At 57.7% G+C, this 19,536-nt stretch overlaps 1 protein-coding gene across 1 annotated transcript; it reads right to left on the bottom strand.

Moving 5' to 3' along the window:
• Positions 1–10,342: 10,342 nt before the first annotated feature.
• Positions 10,343–18,041, bottom strand: AQP8 (aquaporin 8). Its single transcript, XM_066278486.1, has 5 exons — positions 17,800–18,041; positions 14,128–14,254; positions 12,389–12,603; positions 10,955–11,089; positions 10,343–10,487 (listed from the first exon to the last, which is right to left on the bottom strand). The coding sequence occupies exons 1-5, from the start codon at positions 18,039–18,041 to the stop codon at positions 10,439–10,441; spliced, it is 768 nt and encodes a 255-aa protein (XP_066134583.1). The 3' UTR covers positions 10,343–10,438.
• Positions 18,042–19,536: the final 1,495 nt, after the last annotated feature.

Genomic DNA, 19,536 nt, shown 5'->3' on the forward strand with positions numbered 1-19,536 from the left:
CGTAGTCAGAGCTGACCCTGGAGAGAACTTTCATCTTGTTCCCGTTCACCGCCCTCCCCGTAGTCAGAGCTGACCCTGGAGAGAACATCCGTCTTGTTCCCGTTCACCGCCCTCCCCGTAGTCAGAGCTGACCCTGGAGAGAACTTCTGTCTTGTTCCCGTTCACTGCCCTCCCCGTAGTCAGAGCTGACCATGGAGAGAACTTCCGTCTTGTTCCCGTTCACCGCCCTCCCGTAGTCAGCTGACCCTGGAGAGACCTTCCGTCTTGTTCCCGTTCACTACCCTCCCGTAGTCAGCTGACCCTGGAGAGACCTTCCGTCTTGTTCCCGTTCACCGCCCTCCCGTAGTCAGCTGACCCTGGAGAGACCTTCCGTCTTGTTCCCGTTCACCGCCCTCCCGTAGTCAGCTGACCCTGGAGAGACCTTCCGTCTTGTTCCCGTTCACCGCCCTCCCCGTAGTCAGCTGACCCTGGAGAGAACTTCCGTCTTGTTCCCGTTCACTACCCTCCCAGCAGTCAGAGCTGACCCTGTAGAGAACTTCCGTCTTGTTCCCGTTCACCGCCCTCCCCGTAGTCAGAGCTGACCCTGGAGAGAACTTCCATCTTGTTCCCGTTCACCGCCCTCCCCGTAGTCAGAGCTGACCCTGGAGAGAACTTCCATCTTGTTCCCGTTCACCGCCCTCCCCGTAGTCAGAGCTGACCCTGGAGAGAACTTCCGTCTTGTTCCCGTTCACCGCCCTCCCCGTAGTCAGAGCTGACCCTGGAGAGAACATCCGTCTTGTTCCCGTTCACCGCCCTCCCCGTAGTCAGAGCTGACCCTGGAGAGAACTTCGGTCTTGTTCCCGTTCACCGCCCTCCCCGTAGTCAGAGCTGACCCTGGAGAGAACTTCCGTCTTGTTCTCGTTCACCGCCCTCCCCGTAGTCAGAGCTGACCCTGGAGACAACTTCCGTCTTGTTCTCGTTCACCGCCCTCCCCGTAGTCAGAGCTGACCCTGGAGAGAACTTCCATCTTGTTCCCGTTCACCACCCTCCCCGTAGTCAGAGCTGACCCTGGAGAGAACTTTCGTCTTGTTCCCGTTCACCGCCCTCCCCGTAGTCAGAGCTGACCCTGGAGAGAACTTCCGTCTTGTTCCCGTTCACCGCCCTCCCCGTAGTCAGAGCTGACCCTGGAGAGAACATCCGTCTTGTTCCCGTTCACCGCCCTCCCCGTAGTCAGAGCTGACCCTGGAGAGAACTTCCGTCTTGTTCCCGTTCACCGCCCTCCCCGTAGTCAGAGCTGACCCTGGAGAGAACTTCCGTCTTGTTCCCGTTCACTACCCTCCCAGCAGTCAGAGCTGACCCTATAGAGAACTTCCGTCTTGTTCCCGTTCACCGCCCTCCCCGTAGTCAGAGCTGACCCTGGAGAGAACTTCCATCTTGTTCCCGTTCACCGCCCTCCCCGTAGTCAGAGCTGACCCTGGAGAGAACTTCCATCTTGTTCCCGTTCACCGCCCTCCCCGTAGTCAGAGATGACCCTGGAGAGAACTTCCATCTTGTTCCCGTTCACCGCCCTCCCCGTAGTCAGAGCTGACCCTGGAGACAACTTCCGTCTTGTTCTCATTCACCGCCCTCCCCGTAGTCAGAGCTGACCCTGGAGAGAACTTCTGTCTTGTTCCCGTTCACCGCCCTCCCCGTACTCAGAGCTGACCCTGGAGAGAACTTCCGTCTTGTTCCCGTTCACCGCCCTCCCCGTAGTCAGAGCTGACCCTGGAGAGAACTTCCGTCTTGTTCCCGTTCACCGTCCTCCCCGTAGTCAGAGCTGACCCTGGAGAGAACTTCCGTCTTGTTCCCGTTCACCGCCCTCCCCGTAGTCAGAGCTGACCCTGGAGAGAACTTCCATCTTGTTCTCGTTCACTGCCCTCCCCGTAGTCAGAGCTGACCCTGGAGAGAACTTCCGTCTTGTTCCCGTTCACCGCCCTCCCTGTAGTCAGCTGACCCTGGAGAGAACTTCCGTCTTGTTCCCGTTCACCGCCCTCCCTGTAGTCAGAGCTGACCCTGGAGAGAACTTCTGTCTTGTTCCCGTTCACCGCCCTCCCCGTAGTCAGCTGACCCTGGAGAGAACTTCCGTCTTGTTCCCGTTCACTACCCTCCCCGTAGTCAGAGCTGACCCTGGAGAGACCTTCCGTCTTGTTCCCGTTCACCGCCCTCCCCGTAGTCAGAGCTGACCCTGGAGAGAACTTCTGTCTTGTTCCCGTTCACCGCCCTCCCCGTAGTCAGAGCTGACCCTGGAGAGAACTTCCGTCTTGTTCCCGTTCACTGTCCTCCCCGTAGTCAGAGCTGACCCTGGAGAGAACTTCCGTCTTGTTCCCGTTCACTGCCCTCCCCGTAGTCAGAGCTGACCCTGGAGAGAACTTCCATCTTGTTCTCGTTCACTGCCCTCCCCGTAGTCAGAGCTGACCCTGGAGAGAACTTCCGTCTTGTTCCCGTTCACCGCCCTCCCTGTAGTCAGCTGACCCTGGAGAGAACTTCCGTCTTGTTCCCGTTCACTACCCTCCCAGCAGTCAGAGCTGACCCTGGAGAGAACTTCCGTCTTGTTCCCGTTCACCGCCCTCCCCGTAGTCAGCTGACCCTGGAGAGAACTTCCGTCTTGTTCCCGTTCACCGCCCTCCCCGTAGTCAGCTGACCCTGGAGAGAACTTCCGTCTTGTTCCCGTTCACTGCCCTCCCCGTAGTCAGAGCTGACCCTGGAGAGAACTTCTATCTTGTTCCCGTTCACCGCCCTCCCCGTAGTCAGAGCTGACCATGGAGAGAACTTCCGTCTTGTTCCCGTTCACCGCCCTCCCTGTAGTCAGCTGACCCTGGAGAGAACTTCCGTCTTGTTCCCGTTCACCGCCCTCCCCGTAGTCAGCTGACCCTGGAGAGAACTTCCGTCTTGTTCCCGTTCACTACCCTCCCAGCAGTCAGAGCTGACCCTATAGAGAACTTCCGTCTTGTTCCCGTTCACCGCCCTCCCCGTAGTCAGAGCTGACCCTGGAGAGAACTTCCATCTTGTTCCCGTTCACTACCCTCCCCGTAGTCAGAGCTGACCCTGGAGAGACCTTCCGTCTTGTTCCCGTTCACCGCCCTCCCCGTAGTCAGAGCTGACCCTGGAGAGAACTTCGGTCTTGTTCCCGTTCACCGCCCTCCCCGTAGTCAGAGCTGACCCTGGAGAGAACTTCCGTCTTGTTCCCGTTCACTGCCCTCCCCGTAGTCAGAGCTGACCCTGGAGAGAACTTCCATCTTGTTCTCGTTCACTGCCCTCCCCGTAGTCAGAGCTGACCCTGGAGAGAACTTCCGTCTTGTTCCCGTTCTCCGCCCTCCCTGTAGTCAGCTGACCCTGGAGAGAACTTCCGTCTTGTTCCCGTTCACTACCCTCCCAGCAGTCAGAGCTGACCCTATAGAGAACTTCCGTCTTGTTCCCGTTCACCGCCCTCCCCGTAGTCAGAGCTGACCCTGGAGAGAACTTCTGTCTTGTTCCCGTTCACCGCCCTCCCTGTAGTCAGAGCTGACCCTGGAGAGAACTTCTGTCTTGTTCCCGTTCACCGCCCTCCCTGTAGTCAGAGCTGACCCTGGAGAGAACTTCCGTCTTGTTCCCGTTCACCGCCCTCCCCGTAGTCAGCTGACCCTGGAGAGAACTTCCGTCTTGTTCCCGTTCACTACCCTCCCCGTAGTCAGAGCTGACCCTGGAGAGACCTTCCGTCTTGTTCCCGTTCACCGCCCTCCCCGTAGTCAGAGCTGACCCTGGAGAGAACTTCTGTCTTGTTCCCGTTCACCGCCCTCCCCGTAGTCAGAGCTGACCCTGGAGAGAACTTCCGTCTTGTTCCCGTTCACCGTCCTCCCCGTAGTCAGAGCTGACCCTGGAGAGAATTTCCATCTTGTTCCTGTTCACCGCCCTCCCTGTAGTCAGAGCTGACCCTGGAGAGAACTTCCATCTTGTTCCCGTTCACCGCCCTCCCTGTAGTCAGAGCTGACCCTGGAGAGAATTTCCGTCTTGTTCCCGTTCACCGCCCTCCCCGTAGTCAGAGCTGACCCTGGAGAGAACTTCCGTCTTGTTCCCATTCACTGTCCTCCCAGCAGTCAGAGCTGACCCTGGAGAGAACTTCCGTCTTGTTCCCGTTCACCGCCCTCCCCGTAGTCAGCGGACCTGTTGACTCCACAGCTGTTCTTGTGCAGCTGTCCTCGGATAGAGTCCATTGCCATCGTCCCAAATAACATTCAGCTCTGATTCTAGGATGGGATTAACCTCAGCATGTATCTGGGGGAGGCACTCACCCACAGCTCTTTTTTTTTTTTTTTTTTTTTTTACAGTGACAGAGGGACAGATAGGAACAGACAGGAACGGAGAGAGATGAGAAGCATCAATCATCAGTTTTTTCGTTGCTACACCTTAGTTCATTGATTGCTTTCTCATATGTGTCTTGACCGCAGGCCTTCAGCAGACCAAGTAACCCCTTGCTCCCTCCAGCGACCTTGGGTCCAAGCTGGTGAGCTTTGCTCAAACCAGATGAGCCCGCACTCAAGCTGGCGAATTTGGGGCCTCAAACCTGGGTCCTCCACATCCCAGTCTGACACTCTATCCACTGCGCCACCACCTGGTCAGGCACCCACAGCCCTTTATGGTGGAACAAGACGCTACAATTTCCCCAAAGATACACAGTGTTGCTTTAGACTTACTATTTTTGTCTAGAGTTATAGTGGCTTCCAGGAAGGATTTCAATTCCACGAGTCACAGACTCAACATACTTTGCTACTGGCTTGAACATGAATTTCCCACTACTCACGAACTGTAAGAGCCACAGGGCGGGTCGCCTACCCATGAGCAGGACTCCAAAGGGAAGTCCCCTCTCTCCCGGACTTTGTAAGCCTCTGTGTGGCCGACTGCTGTAGTCCCAGGGCTCTCGAGAAGATGACCTGCTCCGTCAGCATCTAAGAGCCCCTGTAAGGTTTCCGTATTGTCCTTGAGTCCACAGCCACAGCCCCTTTGGAGGAAGCCACGGTAGAGGCTGACAGGTGTATGGCGCCCCGAGTTCTCCCACAAGATTCCTGACCTCCCGTTCCATTACATGATTTAGGTCTGTGAACCAGCTCAGACCGGGGATTTGATGAGAGTCGTGGCATCTCTAAGAGCCACAAACCTTCCATCTTTTTTCAGAGAGGAGAGAGAGGGGGAAAGAAGGAGAGAGAGAGAAGGGGGGAGAAGCAGGAAGCATCAACTCCCATATGTGCCCTGACCAGGCAAGCCCAGGGTTTCAAACCAGCGACCTCAGTGTTCAAGGTCAACGCTTTATCCCACTGCGCCACCACAGGTCAGGCAAAAACAATTCGGCTTGAAGGGAGGAGAAAGAATGCCTTGTGTCTCAAGCACTAAGAGGAACACGGCTAGTCGCAACCTCCCAGCTCCACGCTGGGTCCAGGGACTCGAAGGGGAAGCGTGGTTTTGGGCAGATAGATGCCTGACCCACTCTGAGGTGGCAGGACTCTGGAGGAGAATGACACTGTGGGGTAGAGGGCACAGGGCCAAGCCCGGAACGGCTTCAGCCTCAAGGGTTGCTTAGACGCAACACCGCGCCTGCGGAGCGTGCCGGGCCGGGGAGCTTGGCGTGGCGGCCGGAGCGGTCTTGGCGATGAAGTTCAGCCTTTCTTCAGACGAGGGACTCCTCTCTCCAGACACTCCCCTGGCCGGGTCCAGGGTGGCCCAGCAGCACACCTGACGACCCCTCCCTGTGGCGGTAGATCAGGCACAACGTGGAAAGTTCCATATGAGAGGAGCAGGGCGTCCTTTCCTCTGTCGGGTTGCTTAAGCTCTCACGGTTCTTGGAAGACCTGCCGAGAGAGAGGGGCACGAGTCTCATGCCAGGCTTCCCGACCACATGGCGCGCGAGGGCTAAGCGGATTCTGGCAGAAGGGAAGGAGTCAGTGCTCGCACCCCGGGGGGTCTAGAGTGGGGTGTGCCTGCTGCAGTCGGAAGCACCCCGGACTGTGTCTGAGATCCTGGTCGAGCCCTGACACTAGGTAGACCCCTGTGTGATCACAGTCACCTTCTTCAGCCACTAGGTAGACCCCTGAGTGACCACAGTCACATTCTTCAGCCACTAGGTAGACCCCTGAGTGACCAAAGTCACATTCTTCAGCCACTGGGTAGACCCCTGTGTGATTACCGTCACATTCTTCAGCCACTAGGTAGACCCCTGAGTGACCACAGTCACATTCTTCAGCCACTGGGTAGACCCCTGTGTGATCACAGTCACATTCTTCAGCCTCTCTCGGTGTGGGGTCTGACAGCATGAATGCTTCCCAGCCGTTCCCCTGGGAGGCTCTGAGAGCCTGAGGAGGGTGGTTTAACTGAGAAAACGCATCTGCACCAGGTCCCTGGAGAGACTCCACCCCCAGCCCTGGTGCTGATCCCTGCAAGTGACAGAAACCTCTGATGAGGTCGTAAAGAAAACAAGAACTGACACGTCCTCCGCTCACAAGGTCCAAGGCGCTGTCCTCACACTTTACAGCCATCATCTGATTACCGTATTTTTTCGCTCCATAAGACGCACCTGACCCTAAGACACACCTAGGGTTTTTTGGGGTGTTTTTTTTTTTTGATTTTTTTTTTGGGTTTTTTTTGTATTTTTCTGAAGCTGGAAACAGGGAGAGACAGTCAGACACTCCCGCATGCGCCCGACCGGGATCCACCCGGCACGCCCACCAGGGGCGAAGCTCTGCCCACCAGGGGGCGATGCTCTGCCCCTCTGGGGCATCGCTCTATTGCGACCAGAGCCACTCTAGTGCCTGGGGCAGAGGCCAAGGAGCCATCCCCAGCGCCCGGGCCATCTTTGCTCCAATGCGGCCTCGGCTGCGGGAGGGGAAGAGAGAGACAGAGAGGAAGGAGAGGGGAGAGGTGGAGAAGCAAATGGGCACTTCTCCTGTGTGCCCTGGCTAGGAATCGAACCCGGGACTTCTGCACGCCAGGCCGATATTCTACCACTGAGCAAACCGGCCAGGGCACACCTAGGGTTTTAAAGAGGAAAATAAGAAAAAATATTCTGAACCAAATGGTGTATTAAAATATTTAATAAACTACCATATTTTTTCGCTCCATAAGACGGGCATTTTCTCCTCCACTTTTTTTTGAGGAGGTGGGGGGGAGTGCATCTTATGGAGTGAAAAATGCGAGGTACTTCTCACAAGCACTCTGAGGTGACATTTCTATTTTATAGACAAGGAAACTGAGGCTGCAAGAAGTTCGGTACCTTCTTCAAGCCTATCCAGCAGATGACCCGGACTTTAAATCTACGTCCTCCTCAGAACCCAGGCTCATGACAACTACAGTGTGCTGCTACCCCAGAGTGTCCAGCTCCAACGTCTTTACAATTCTGTCACCTTGTTCTTGAAAGGGCAGGAGATGGGAAGGAGACAAACGGAAGAGATAGGGCTATTTCGGATTCTACTCTGTGCAGGCAATGAATTTGTGAGTCGGTGGGATCCGCCTGGGCATTCATTCATTCAAGTCTCTGAATACTTAGTCGCTTCTGCGCGGCAAGCACTAAGCCAGACGTGGAGTCCTGAAAACGACTCAGCTTTGCTCTCCCGCCCGAGAGCGCGGTCCGGGACTTGACGTGAGGACCAGGACGCACGTCCAAATCCAAGTGCAAGTTAGGACAAGAGTTACGATGCCTCTCTTAATGGGGATAAACAGGCAAGTAGAAGACAAGGCAAGAGACAGGCTGTCCCTTTATTCAGGAACAGTGGAGTGTGGTGACAAAGCTTCTGGGACCCTGCAGTTGAACACAGCTCATCATCAATGGTGGCGCCGTCCACCTGGATGACTTCGGATAAGGTCCTCTCTTGGAACCTGCATTTGACCCTCTGGAAAATGAGAAGATAAAGGATCCCTCCCTACCTGGGAGAGTTTCCTGGGGCCACCTTTGTGACAAATGACCACAAACCTGGCAAAAATATCTTACCTGCTATGCTACAGTCCTGGAGGAGGCCAGCAGGCTGAAATTAAGCTGCCAGCCGGCCATGCTCCCTGCCCAGGCTGTTGGGGAAGAGTCCTTCCTGGCCTCTGTAGCTCTTGGTGACTCTTCGTGCTGCTAGGTGGCCTCCCCGCTTCGTTGACATGCCTCCTCCTCTGTGTCTCTGTGTGTCCCTTTCTGTCTCTTACAAGAACATTCACTGGAGCCTGACCAGGTGGTGGCGCAGTGGATAGAGCGTCGGACTGGGATGCAGAAGGACCCAGGTTTGAGACCCCGAGGTCGCCAGCTTGAGCGCAGGCTCATCTGGTTTGAGCAAAAGCTCACCAGCTTGGACCCAAGGTCGCTGGCTCCAGCAAGGGGTCACTCGGTCTGCTGAAGGCCCACGGTCAAGGCACGTAAGAGAAAGCAATCAATGAACAACGAAGGTATTGCAACAAGAACATTCACTATGCGGAGGACCCGGGTTCGATTCCCGGCCAGGGCACACAGGAGAAGCGCCCATTTGCTTCTCCACCCCTCCGCCGCGCTTTCCTCTCTGTCTCTCTCTTCCCCTCCCGCAGCCAAGGCTCCATTGGAGCAAAGATGGCCCGGGCGCTGGGGATGGCTCTGTGGCCTCTGCCCCAGGCGCTAGAGTGGCTCTGGTCGCAACATGGCGACGCCCAGGATGGGCAGAGCATCGCCCCCTGGTGGGCAGAGCGTCGCCCCTGGTGGGCGTGCCGGGTGGATCCCGGTCAGGCGCATGCGGGAGTCTGTCTGACTGTCTCTCCCTGTTTCCAGCTTCAGAAAAATGAAAAAGAAAAAAAAAAAAAGAACATTCACTGGATTTAGGGCCCACCCTTAGTCCAGTATGATCTCACCTTAATCGACCCTTCCTTAATTATGTCCGCAAAGACCTCATTTCCAAACAAGGCCATTCTTAGGTTCCAGGTAGACGTGAATTTTGGGGGACACCATTCATTGAACCCACCACCCTCCCTGTGGGCAGTGAGCTGATAATGTACGGAGAGCGATCAGCACAGTGCTGGGCACATGAGCGATACATGCTGGGTGTACACATGCATGCTGGTGGGTACATGCGTGTTTACGTGTGTGTGCACGCACTGTCACTATGTTATTACTTCCTGGGTTCCCCAGAGGTTTATTTCATGACTGCTTTCACCCGAAGAAGTGTTCTGCTCTTTGTGAGTGTTCTAACTATCTTGTTTCCGACTTGATCATATTATTTCCTTCCCTTTGTTTTTCTTTAGGTTTGTGGTGGTTCCTCGTATTTTTGTCTCTCTCCTTTCGTCCAGAAATGCTCTGGATGTTTGGGCGTACAGTGTCCATTGTCTCAATAGGCAGTGTCTTATCATATTGGTGACTGTTCTCCTTTGAACATTTTGTTTTTACTCAGGTGAGGAAGTTGAGCCTGTAGAACTGGGAGAGCTTTTTGATTGTTGAGTTATGTTATATCCCTAGACTAGAACTTCCTTATATTGTGGTGGTCATCGCCCGTACATGGCCCGGAGATTCTTACAGAGAAGATACCCCTCCACACTTACGGGGAGAAGTACAGAAAGTGTCCTTTGATCCTCTTTTATTCTTTCTCATCATTATACTCACACCTTCCACCCCAATGTCACTGTCCCTCCGGACCACATTGTCTCTCTCCTCAGGACATCCTGGCAGCCGGCCCACCCCACACTCACACTCATCCCCAGCTGCCCTGCCACGGGGCCTGTCCTGGACCGTCCTGGGAGCCAGACCCCGTCCTGGAGTTCGCACTGGGCTTTGCAGCCAGGTCCTCAGGTCTGGGATGTGGAACTGATTCTAACGAGCATCCAGACTGGGTTCTCGATTGGACTCCGAGCTCCTGAACGGCCTGCAGTGGGTCTGGCTAAGGCGGAGACCGACCCCGGGCTGGCCTGTGTCTGCACTGGGTTCTAAGCTGGACGTGGGCCCTAACCAGACTCTGGACCAACAAGGCCCAGCCTGGACTCGGCTCCCTCCCCAGCAGCGCCCAGTTCTGAAACGAAAGGCAAGCGGAAGGGTACGCGGAGGGAGACACAGGACTATTTATTTATTTATTGCAAAGCGAGGCGGACAGCGCAGGGAGCAGGAAACAGACCGCGGAAGGCCCTTCGGTCACACAGGACTCCGGGCGAGGGAGGGGCGGGGAACTGAGCAGACAGCGCCTCTTCCAGCCGCCCCCGCGCACTCCTGGGCCCCTCCCTCGGGGCGGGGCACATGTTTCTGGCTGAGGGCTCTGATGAGAACAAGGGGATCCCCCGGACCTCGAGCACCCTCAGGACACAGCAGCGGTCCATCCGTCCGTCTGAGAAGCCAGGCCCCAGGCAGGGGATGGGTCAGCCGCCCCTCGGGCCTGTGCCACAGCTGGGCATGCAGCAGTGCCGGCAGCTCCAGTCCGGGCTGGGCCTGCTGGGGGCTCCGGGCGGCAGGGAGTCCACGCTCTCGGCTTCACCATCCCTTTAGGACGAGGCGAGTTTTCCCATCTCCGATGAGGAACCTACAAAAACCACGGCCCAATGAGGCCCAGTGAGGTCTCGGAGCCGCTGGGGGAGAGGCGCCCAGCGGGGGGCTCTCCAGAGAGATGCCTCCCCGAGCCTGCCCTTCCTCCGCCGCTGGGGAGCCCACCTAAGCATGAAGCCTGCCCATAGGACACGGTCTACGAGAAAGACTCGAGCCTGAGGACATGGTTCGGGCACCTGCCTAGGACATCACAGTGCTACCTGTAAACCTTTCCGTTATGTGAGCGCATGAATTCTCCTGAATGACATGAACTGTGTTCAGGTGCATTTCTGTCACTCGCAGTCTGAGGTCCCAGAGTCAGAACGCTTGCCTCCGCAGAAGGCTCCCTTTTCTCCAAACTCGAGCGAGGTCCTCGTCCTGCAGCTCTAGACGCTGCAGGAGGCAGGAGCTGTCCCCAGGAGCCCCTCAGGTGAGCCAGTGACCCTGCGTCCCACCCCTACCTACCTGATCAGCATGGCCACAAGCAGGCTGGCCAGGAGCGGGCCCAGCCAGTAGATCCAGTGGAAGTCCCAGTGGTTGGCCACCACGGCCGGCCCAAAGGCACGGGCAGGGTTCATGCAGGCCCCAGACACGGCACCCCTGCAGACGACCAGCACAGGGGTCACCAGAGCCCGGTCAGGACCCCCCCCTCCTCGAATTCCCCTCCCCAGCTGAGCCAAGGTCTCACGGCCACCCGAACCCCACCCCACCGTGCGGTTCCGGTTCCAGAGGGGTTCAGAGAAGGTGCGGGTGAAGAGGCTGGTCGCACTGGAAACTGAAGGGCCTGCCTGTCCCCACACCCCGTCTAGAGGACCCCGGAGGGGATGCCCGCTCCGAGAGGGCGGGAAGAAGAAGAAAAGGTCTCTTCAAGGAGGTGGAGCCTATCAGCAGCCATCAATCACGTGAACTTGGCATCTACTTCTAGTCATGTGACCTCGGTATTTCAGTTAGGATGAGAGCACCTATCTCGTGGGCTGTCAAGAGTCCACGAAAAAGCGTAGATAGAGCCCGTGCCCCGGATGTAATTCATGCACAGGTGTTTAATCCAGCCGCTTCAGCCCCTCCTGTGGGGGGTCTGTGGCCCCGGTGCACTTCTCTGGTTCTGCTGTGACTCAGGCGGGGTCCCGCAGACTGCGCCCCTCACCCGCCCCGGCTCCAGTAGCCGTGGTCCATGGGCTTGTAAGTGAACCGACGGCCACCAGGGGGCAGCAAAGCGCTGCCACAGTTCCCACGCCTCCCACCAGAGCCGCCCGGACTCGCCCTGTCACGCGTGACCTGGGCTTGGAGGGCAGAGGCGGGAAACTGCGCCCAAGAGAAAGAAAGAAAGAAAAAAGGAGTGGGCCCTGGGAAGGGCTCCCTCATCCTCTTCAGCAGCCCGTGCGGGCTCTTGGCCCAGGTCTGTCACTCCGTCTGCGGCTGTCCAGGGACCTTCAGTAAGTCACTCACGTCCTCTCTGAACCTCTGTTTTCCTCATACAGAAAATGAGGAAATAACACCTCACCTCACCCAACCTTCTCCCCTGAGTTGCTTCCCGGGCCCACTGTGGGGTTCAGTGTAAATGAGACAACAGGTGCGGAAGCTCTTTGTAAGCCAGGCTCCCCCTGGCTGCCCACTGGCTGGACGAACAGCGTGCGGAAATGTCTTACTGGCACTACAGAAATAACTGCATGTAAGAACCCGGCTTTCTGACTTCCTCAGAGGGAAATGAGCAGAAGGCTCCCTCCAGGCCCACACTCCCACATAGCAGTAACTTCCCAAAGATACCACAGTCCCCACCACTCCCTATTGTCTGCCTCATGCCAGCCTACTGCACCAGTCTGCATCACCTGTCAGCCACTGAGTCTGTGCCCCTCCGGGAAGCTTCGCAGCCCCAACCGACCGAGAGCCGAGGGCACTCACCCCGCCAGGACGTCCACGATGACGGAGAAGCCGATGGGGAACGGGGCCAGGGGCCCCTGCGTCCTCTCGTTGACGGCGCCCATGCAGACGGCCAGCGTCAGCAGGGTGGTCAGGACGATCTCGGCCACCACGGCCCCCACCACCTGCCCCGGCTCCTGCACCGTCACAAAGGCTGCCCCGGACGCGTTCCAGAACCTCTCCTCCGGGCTCACCACCTGCGCGGGGAAGCCACTCAGCCCCACAGCAGCAGAGGGGAGGCGCAGGGACAGCCAGGAGCCGAGGGCAGCGGCCCCAATAACCACGGCCCGGCCCTGCGTGAAGGGCGGCAGTGCACACAGCCGGGGCCCGCCCCAGCCCCACCGTTTCTCCCGGGAGACTGCGTGAGCCGCTGGACTTCCCTGGGCCTCGTTTGGCCCCGTCTGTAAAATGGGGTTAACACTGATGGCGGCGGCTCCTGCGGGCCTGAAGCTGATGTGACTTAGGTGACCCTCTTTGAGAGAAAGGGCACGAAAGGACCTCCCCTTTACAAACTGCAAACACACGTGACCAGGTCAAGATATTGCTAACCCCTTATAAGTTCCCTTGGGGGGGGGCACGGGGAGCCCTGACGCTTAAGTCTGGGGGGGGGGGTCATCACAGCCCCTGGAGAGGGAGCTGGCAGAGCAGACGAGGTTCAGGGCCCTGGACCCAGGTCTGGGCTCTGCTGCTCGCCAGCTCCTCTGAACTCGGGCAAGGTGCTGACGTCTCTGCCCCTCCGTTCCCCCTTCTGTACAAGGGGGACGGTGACAACTCCAGGCCCAGGCCCTAAGCGTCCCCTCAGGACTGACGGTGGCTTCCTGTGACATTGTCGGGAAGTGAAGCGAGGAAAGACGAGGAGAGAAGAACTTAGCAGCGAGGCTGTGCTGGGTGAACGGCCCCGCTGTCCGGCCGCAGTGTGGCCTGTTGTCGGTTTGACAAGGTGGCCAGTGGCCCCGCGGGAGGGAGTGTGGGCACTGCTCTCTGCCAAGGATCGGAGCCGGTGGGTACAGGCAGGCGGACAGGGTCACCGATGGGGGTGCCAGGAGGCCAGGGCAGGGGAGGGAGCCTTTACCCTGCCCGCTCACCCACACACACCAAGCAAGGCCTGCATCTTGAAGGGCCCGTGGTTGGGCTGACTCTTCAGGGGCAGCAAGAAAAAGAGAGTGAAAGAGGGAAGGGAAGGGGGAAGAAGGAAAGGAGGAAGGCCGGGAAGGAGGACAGGAGGGAGGAGGCGAGGGCGTCCACCCGTGGGTTACGCACAGAGCCATGAAAATTCTGCAGCGGAAAGGGAGAGCGAGTCGTCTGAGGGGGCGGGAGAATTCCAAACGTGATAATCAACCCGCTCCGGTCAGAGGCTGAGAGCTCGCTTGGGAGGGGGCAAGCTGGGAACACGGAGAAGTCAGAGCAGGAGCTCCCCGAGAATAATCGTCTTCACCTAGTCAGTGTTTCGTGAGAGGTCTGTAGAATAAACGAACAAGTAAATGAACGAATAAATGAATGAATGTGGGGGAGGGGGCCTGAGGACGAATGGACTCAGGAAGAAAAGCCTCCTGTCCTGAATCCTGCTTCTTGGTCTGTCCTGGTTTGTCCGGGTGTGGAGAGAACCGGGGTGGATCCGAACTGAGCCACAGGCCCCCCCAGTCCCACTGGAGAACACAGGGAGGACTGGACAGGCCCCCCCCCCCGCCCCGGCTGCCCCGCCCCCACCGGGCCTCACCCACCTTGGCCAGGGCAGCCCCGATCAGCCCCCCGCAGAGCTGGGAGATCCAGTAGGGAAGGAGCATCGTCAGGGTAAGGCCTCCGATCAGCGTGACCGCCAGGGACACGGCAGGGTTGAAGTGTCCACCACTGTCCCCCACAAGAGCAGAAAGAAGGCATGAGGCCAAGGTTCCAGCTGTGCCGGAGGGGGGGTGTCCCACCCAGCCCCCCAGGGGCTGGCCTTGCGCTGCTAGTCAGTCGAGGGTCCCATCCAAGTAGGACAGAGGCGGCGTTTTTCCTGAGCTACCCAGGGGTGGGCATGGGCAGGCGGGAGAGCCCGGGAGGGGTCAGCCCAGTGCCTGGATGCCCCTGGGGTCCCAGAGGGTGAATGCCGTGGGAACACGTCTCTCAGCTCCTTCGAGACTCCCTCAGAGCCCCTACTAACCCTCTGGAGGTGCGGCCACAGGTCAGAATGACACCCCAACCTCCAAATGAGTAGCCCAGGAGAGGCATCCTGGCCTCCCCTTGTAAGTAACCTGAACAAATGCTCCTCACTGGGCCGTGGCCAGTGGATAGAGCATCAGCCCGGTGTGTGAATGTCCCAGGTTCGATCCCCAGTCAGGACACAGAAGAGAAGCGCCCATCTGCTTCTCTTCCCCTTCCTCTTCCCCTTCTCTCTCTCTTCCCCTCTCATAGCAACCGGCTCAATTGGTTCCAGCATCAGCCCCAGACGGGATTGCCGGGCGGATCCCGGTCAGGATGCATGCGGGAGACTGTCTCTCTATCTCCTCTCCTCTCAACCGATAAAAATCTTTCTTTGTTATTGAGGTCTAGTTGACAATTACATTAGTTTCAGGTGTACAAGATAATGATTCAATATGGGTCTAGATTGCAAAATGATCAGCACAGTAAATCTAGTTCATACCCATCCCTACACGGAGTTACAGAGTTTTCTTGTGATGAGGACTTTTAAGATTTGCTCTCTCAGCAACTTGCAAATATGCAAGACGGTATTCTTCACTCTAGTCACCATCTGGGGCCACACATCGAACCCCCAGAATGTACTCGCTTTATAACTGCAAGTTTTTACCTCTTGACTCCCTTTGCCTATTTTGTCCGCCCCCCCCACACACACACACACACCAATCTGTTCTCTGTATTCATGAGCTTGGAAACCCCCTCATTTTGGTCTGAAAGTGTGCTTAGTCTTGGAGATAAAACAGAGAGTAGGGGTTTCGGTTGGGAACGGCATTCAGAATCAGGAGAAAGGTTAGACATCCTCGAGGGAGTTTGGGATCGGGACCTGGAGTTTGGGTGTGAAGGTAGTGGGAAGGGCAGACAGAATTGAACCTGGGGTCCAAGGACTGGTTTAAGCTGGCCGGCCCCCTCCATTGGTCATGGGTAAGAAAGCCTTCCTTTTTCCCAGGACGCTCAGCGAGCTGGAACCCCGAACCAGGAGACCCCCACATCCTGCAACCCACCTCAGCATCCTCAGAGGCTCGCCCGTTAAATTCCCCTGGTGCGTGGAGTGAAACGGGCACCCCCATAAGAAGAAAAATGACCCCTGAACCCCCCCCCCAATATGACACAAGAGCCAAAGTGCCGCCCTGATGTTCATTCAGAGCCCAGCACTGGACCTGTCCCCAGCAGACAGAAGGCAGTGGGCCAAGACCAGACGGAAGACCTTGGCCCTGGACAGGAAGCCTCTGTGCAACATGCTGATGTCCTGGGGCCAGCACCCCCGCTCCTCCGGCCCCAATCTGTGCAGAGCCTCTCGGCTGAGTTTCCTGTGTGATGGGGAAGCCCCAGCAGATGCTCAGACTCAGGTGGGCAGAGGGTGGCCAAGCCTGCGTGGCCTCAGTTCCAGTCCTTCACCAAGTTCAACCGGGGCCCTGCCAAGGCATCGAGGTGATGTGGGGCGGGGTGGGGGCTCTCCCAGGGGACACTGCAAAGCTGGAGGCTCTCTCCTCGCCATCGGCCTCTCCTCCGCCAGCTCACCCAGCCCAAACAGGGAGAAACCCCGACTTGGAGCAGGGCTCATCCGGGAGAGGGCGGGGCTCTCCGGGACACCCTATGTGCTCCCAGGACCTACTCTGCCTTCATTATAACAATAAAACAATAATAAAAAAAGCAATGAACATTTACTCATTTATCATCTGCTCCACAAATATTCATTGAACACCTACTATGTGCCAGGCGCAGAATTGGGTGTTTTAATCACACACCTTCTCTTGGATCCACGGAGCAACCTCCACGTCAGTGCCCAGCGCACGGTGGGGGTGCTGAATGAACATTTGTTGAGAAAGCAAGTGATTGGCTAACAACGTGGTGTTCTAGGGAGGCGGGCTAGGGCACTGCATAAAAAATGGTCTCCCAGCCAGCGGGCCTGGATTCGAATTCCAGCGCTGCCCCTGAATTGCTGTGTGTCCTTGGGCGAGGTATATACCTCTCTGTGCCTCAGTGGTCCCTACTTCATCAGGCTGTTGCAAACATATAATAAACCCAACACACGTTCCCGTATTGTATTCTATGTGTGGTCGATACTCAATCCATATCGGATATTATTAATATCCCCACTCAGACCATTGTGCAGAGTCTTGGCCTGTCCACCCAGCTAGGCCGTTGCAGAGATCGCACTCAGCACCAGACCCACGGAAACAGAAGGAGATGAGGTGGTATTTGTTCCACAGGCAGCATGCCCTGGACATCGTCTTTTTTAAATGTTAACATTCTCTTTCCGTTCTGTTTTTCTGGGAAACGGTATTTTCATTTCCTTATTCTGACCCATTTTCCGAGCGAGATTAAACACAGAGCAGCTGTGTCCTACCTCATCCTGCGAGGGGCCCATTCGAGGCACCTGCCACATGGCTGGTTCTCCTGGCAGCCCACGGACCACCCACGGAGCTCCTGTCCTGATGGGTGCTGGGCAAGGGAAGCCCCTCGCCCACCCCTCTCTGCTCACTAGCCCACAGGCCGGGGTCACGCGGGTTTGTGGGTACCCGAGTGGGGAACCCCTCCACAGCCCGCTTTCCCCAGGGAAGCCCCTGGCTGCGATAAAACCCCAGCCTCACATTCGTCGCAGCAAAGCAACCAGCCGCCACTGAGCCCTTGATCGCACGAAGCCCTTCACACTGCTTCTGCCTCCTGCCTCCCCACCGGGCTGTCCCCCTGGGGTATGGGTGCCGGACAGCCAGCCCTGTCGCTCCTGAGCCACGCCACCTTGGGCCCGTCCGTGGCTGTCCTGTCGCCGCTGGAGCACGGCGATGAGGGCCCCCGCCGCACCGGGCTGTGGCGGCGACCGCACGAGTCCGGGCCTGTGAGGGGCTTTGAACAGCGCTAACCACATACAAGCACTATAGGATATGTGCTAGCTTGTCCAAAAATAAATAATAATAACAATAATATTATTATTATTATTGTTATTATTATTATTATTTCAAACATACTCGGCTTCGCATTCTCTCGCTGGAGCGGTTCGGATGGGAAGAGTGACCCACCCGCAGTCACAGAGCTCGTGGGCGGCAGAGCTGGGATCTGAACCCCGCAGTCTGCCTCTCCCCACAGTGTTCCCAGGACCCCGCGTGGGTGCCCGGGGACGGCGGCGGTGGAGGGAGGGGGCGGGGTCCCTGCGGACGGCTCGGCTCTCGGGGTCGCGCTGGCGGCACGCACGCACACCCCGCCCCGCCCGGCCTCACCTGATATTGCCCAGCGTGGCGGTGAGGAGGCCCAGGGCCAGCCCGTGGGCCAGGGCCGGCTGCAGCAGCCCGGTCTCCGGCCCCTTCTCGATGACGGACAGACAGCCCACGAAGGTGAAGAGGGCGGAGCCCAGCGCCTCCACCACGCAGGGCTGCACGAACCGCTCGTGCCACAGCCCGCGCCACCCGCCCCCCACGCTGGGCTCCTTCCCCCCGTCGCTGCCCAGCTCCAGGTCTGCCATCCCCATCGCTTCTACCGCCTGCAGGGGGGGGGGGGAGAGTGAAGGTGGGGGGGAAGCCCTCCGCCCCCCCCCCCCGCAGCCGTGAAGGAATCTTCAGTCACCCCGGAAGGGCCAGGCCCGAGGGGAAGAGGTGGCAGTGGGCTCACCTGCTCAGACATCAGGGACGAGGCTGCGGGGGACAGAGCTGCTGGCCAAGCCACCTGGGAACCTGCACCTGCTCTTCTGGACGCTCTTGTCTCCCTGAGGGACAGGACTGGCTGATCCCAGCGTGGGCTCTGCCCTTTAAAAGGGGCCCAGAACGCGGTCAAGCCTGAGTGGGAGGCGGCCCCGAGGCCCAGAAGAAGAAACATTTTTTTTTTTTAATCTCAACGAGCCAGCTAGCGCCAGGGGTGGCGAGGATCACGGAGCTCCCTGCCAACCAAGGGAAAGGGGCTGGCATAGCTGCCTCTCCCGGGAAGCCTCCGGGCCTGCTCCCGCGAGAAAGGTGGCCCAGCACCCCGCAGTCCCCATCGGGGCCACAGGAGACACGCATGAGTAGGTGGACACGAGGGGTGCCCCCACTGGGTTAGGACAGCACCCAACTCACCTGCAGTGGGGTTCCCCCCAGTTCCCACAGGGTCTTCCTGTACACGGGGCCCCCCACACCTCCACTCACTCACCTTGGTCGCCTGACCCAGGACTGAGATGCAGAAGAGGACCGTCCACTGACAGGCAGCAGAGACCCTTTGTCCCTGTGGGCAAGCCGTGGGCTTTGGAAACAGGCTGCCCAGATTTCAGCCTCAGCTCTGCCAGGCACTGGCTCCTCCGTGACATGTACAGCATCGTGACACACTGCAAGGGTTAAATGAGCTAATACGTATATGCAAAGTGCTTGTGAGGGTGCCGGACGCAGGACAGGCACAATGCCAGTGTCTACTAATTCATAACATGTGTTTATGCGTAATTAATATTTATTGAACACTTTCTTTTTTTATTTTTTTTTTATTTTTTTATTCAGTGAGAGGAGGGGAGGCAGAGAGACAGACTCCCGTATGCGCCCCAACGGGGGTCCACCCGGCAAGACCACTAGGGGACGATGCTCTGCCCATCTGGGGCGTTGCTCAGTTGCTCAGCAACCGAGCTCTTCTAAGCGACTGAGGTGGAGGCCATGAAGCCACCCTCAGCATGGGGGGCCAACTTGCTCCAATGGAGCCATAGTGTGGGAGGAAAAAAGAGAGAGAGAGAGAGAGAGAGAGAGAGAGAGAAGGGAGAGGGGTAGGGGTGGAGAAGCAGATGGGCGCCTCTCCTGTGTGCCCTGGCCGGGAATCAAACCCAGGACATCCACATGCCAGGGCGATGCTCTACCACTGAGCCAACCGGCCAGGGCTTATGGAGCACTTTCTACATGTCAGGCACTGGGCTACGGGCCTTACATGCATTATCTCATTTAAGCCCTATAGCGAGCCTACGAGGTAGGTACTGTTATTACAGCCATTCCACAGATGAGGCAGTGGGG

This window comes from Saccopteryx bilineata, chromosome 4 (genome assembly GCF_036850765.1).
Source record: "Saccopteryx bilineata isolate mSacBil1 chromosome 4, mSacBil1_pri_phased_curated, whole genome shotgun sequence".
NCBI classification, from domain to species: domain Eukaryota; kingdom Metazoa; phylum Chordata; class Mammalia; order Chiroptera; family Emballonuridae; genus Saccopteryx; species Saccopteryx bilineata.

What these genes read in the sequence shown, in the direction of transcription:
- AQP8 (XM_066278486.1), bottom strand. Translation starts at nt 18,041, where the DNA reads ATGGCAGACCTGGAGCTGGGCAGCGACGGGGGGAAGGAGCCCAGCGTG. An exon ending in TCGGGGCTGCCCTGGCCAAG is followed by an intron (nt 12,604 to 14,127) that starts GTGGGTGAGGCC and finishes TTCCCCGCGCAG; the next exon opens with GTGGTGAGCCCGGAGGAGAG. An exon ending in ATCGTGGACGTCCTGGCGGG is followed by an intron (nt 11,090 to 12,388) that starts GTGAGTGCCCTC and finishes GGTCGTCTGCAG; the next exon opens with GGGTGCCGTGTCTGGGGCCT.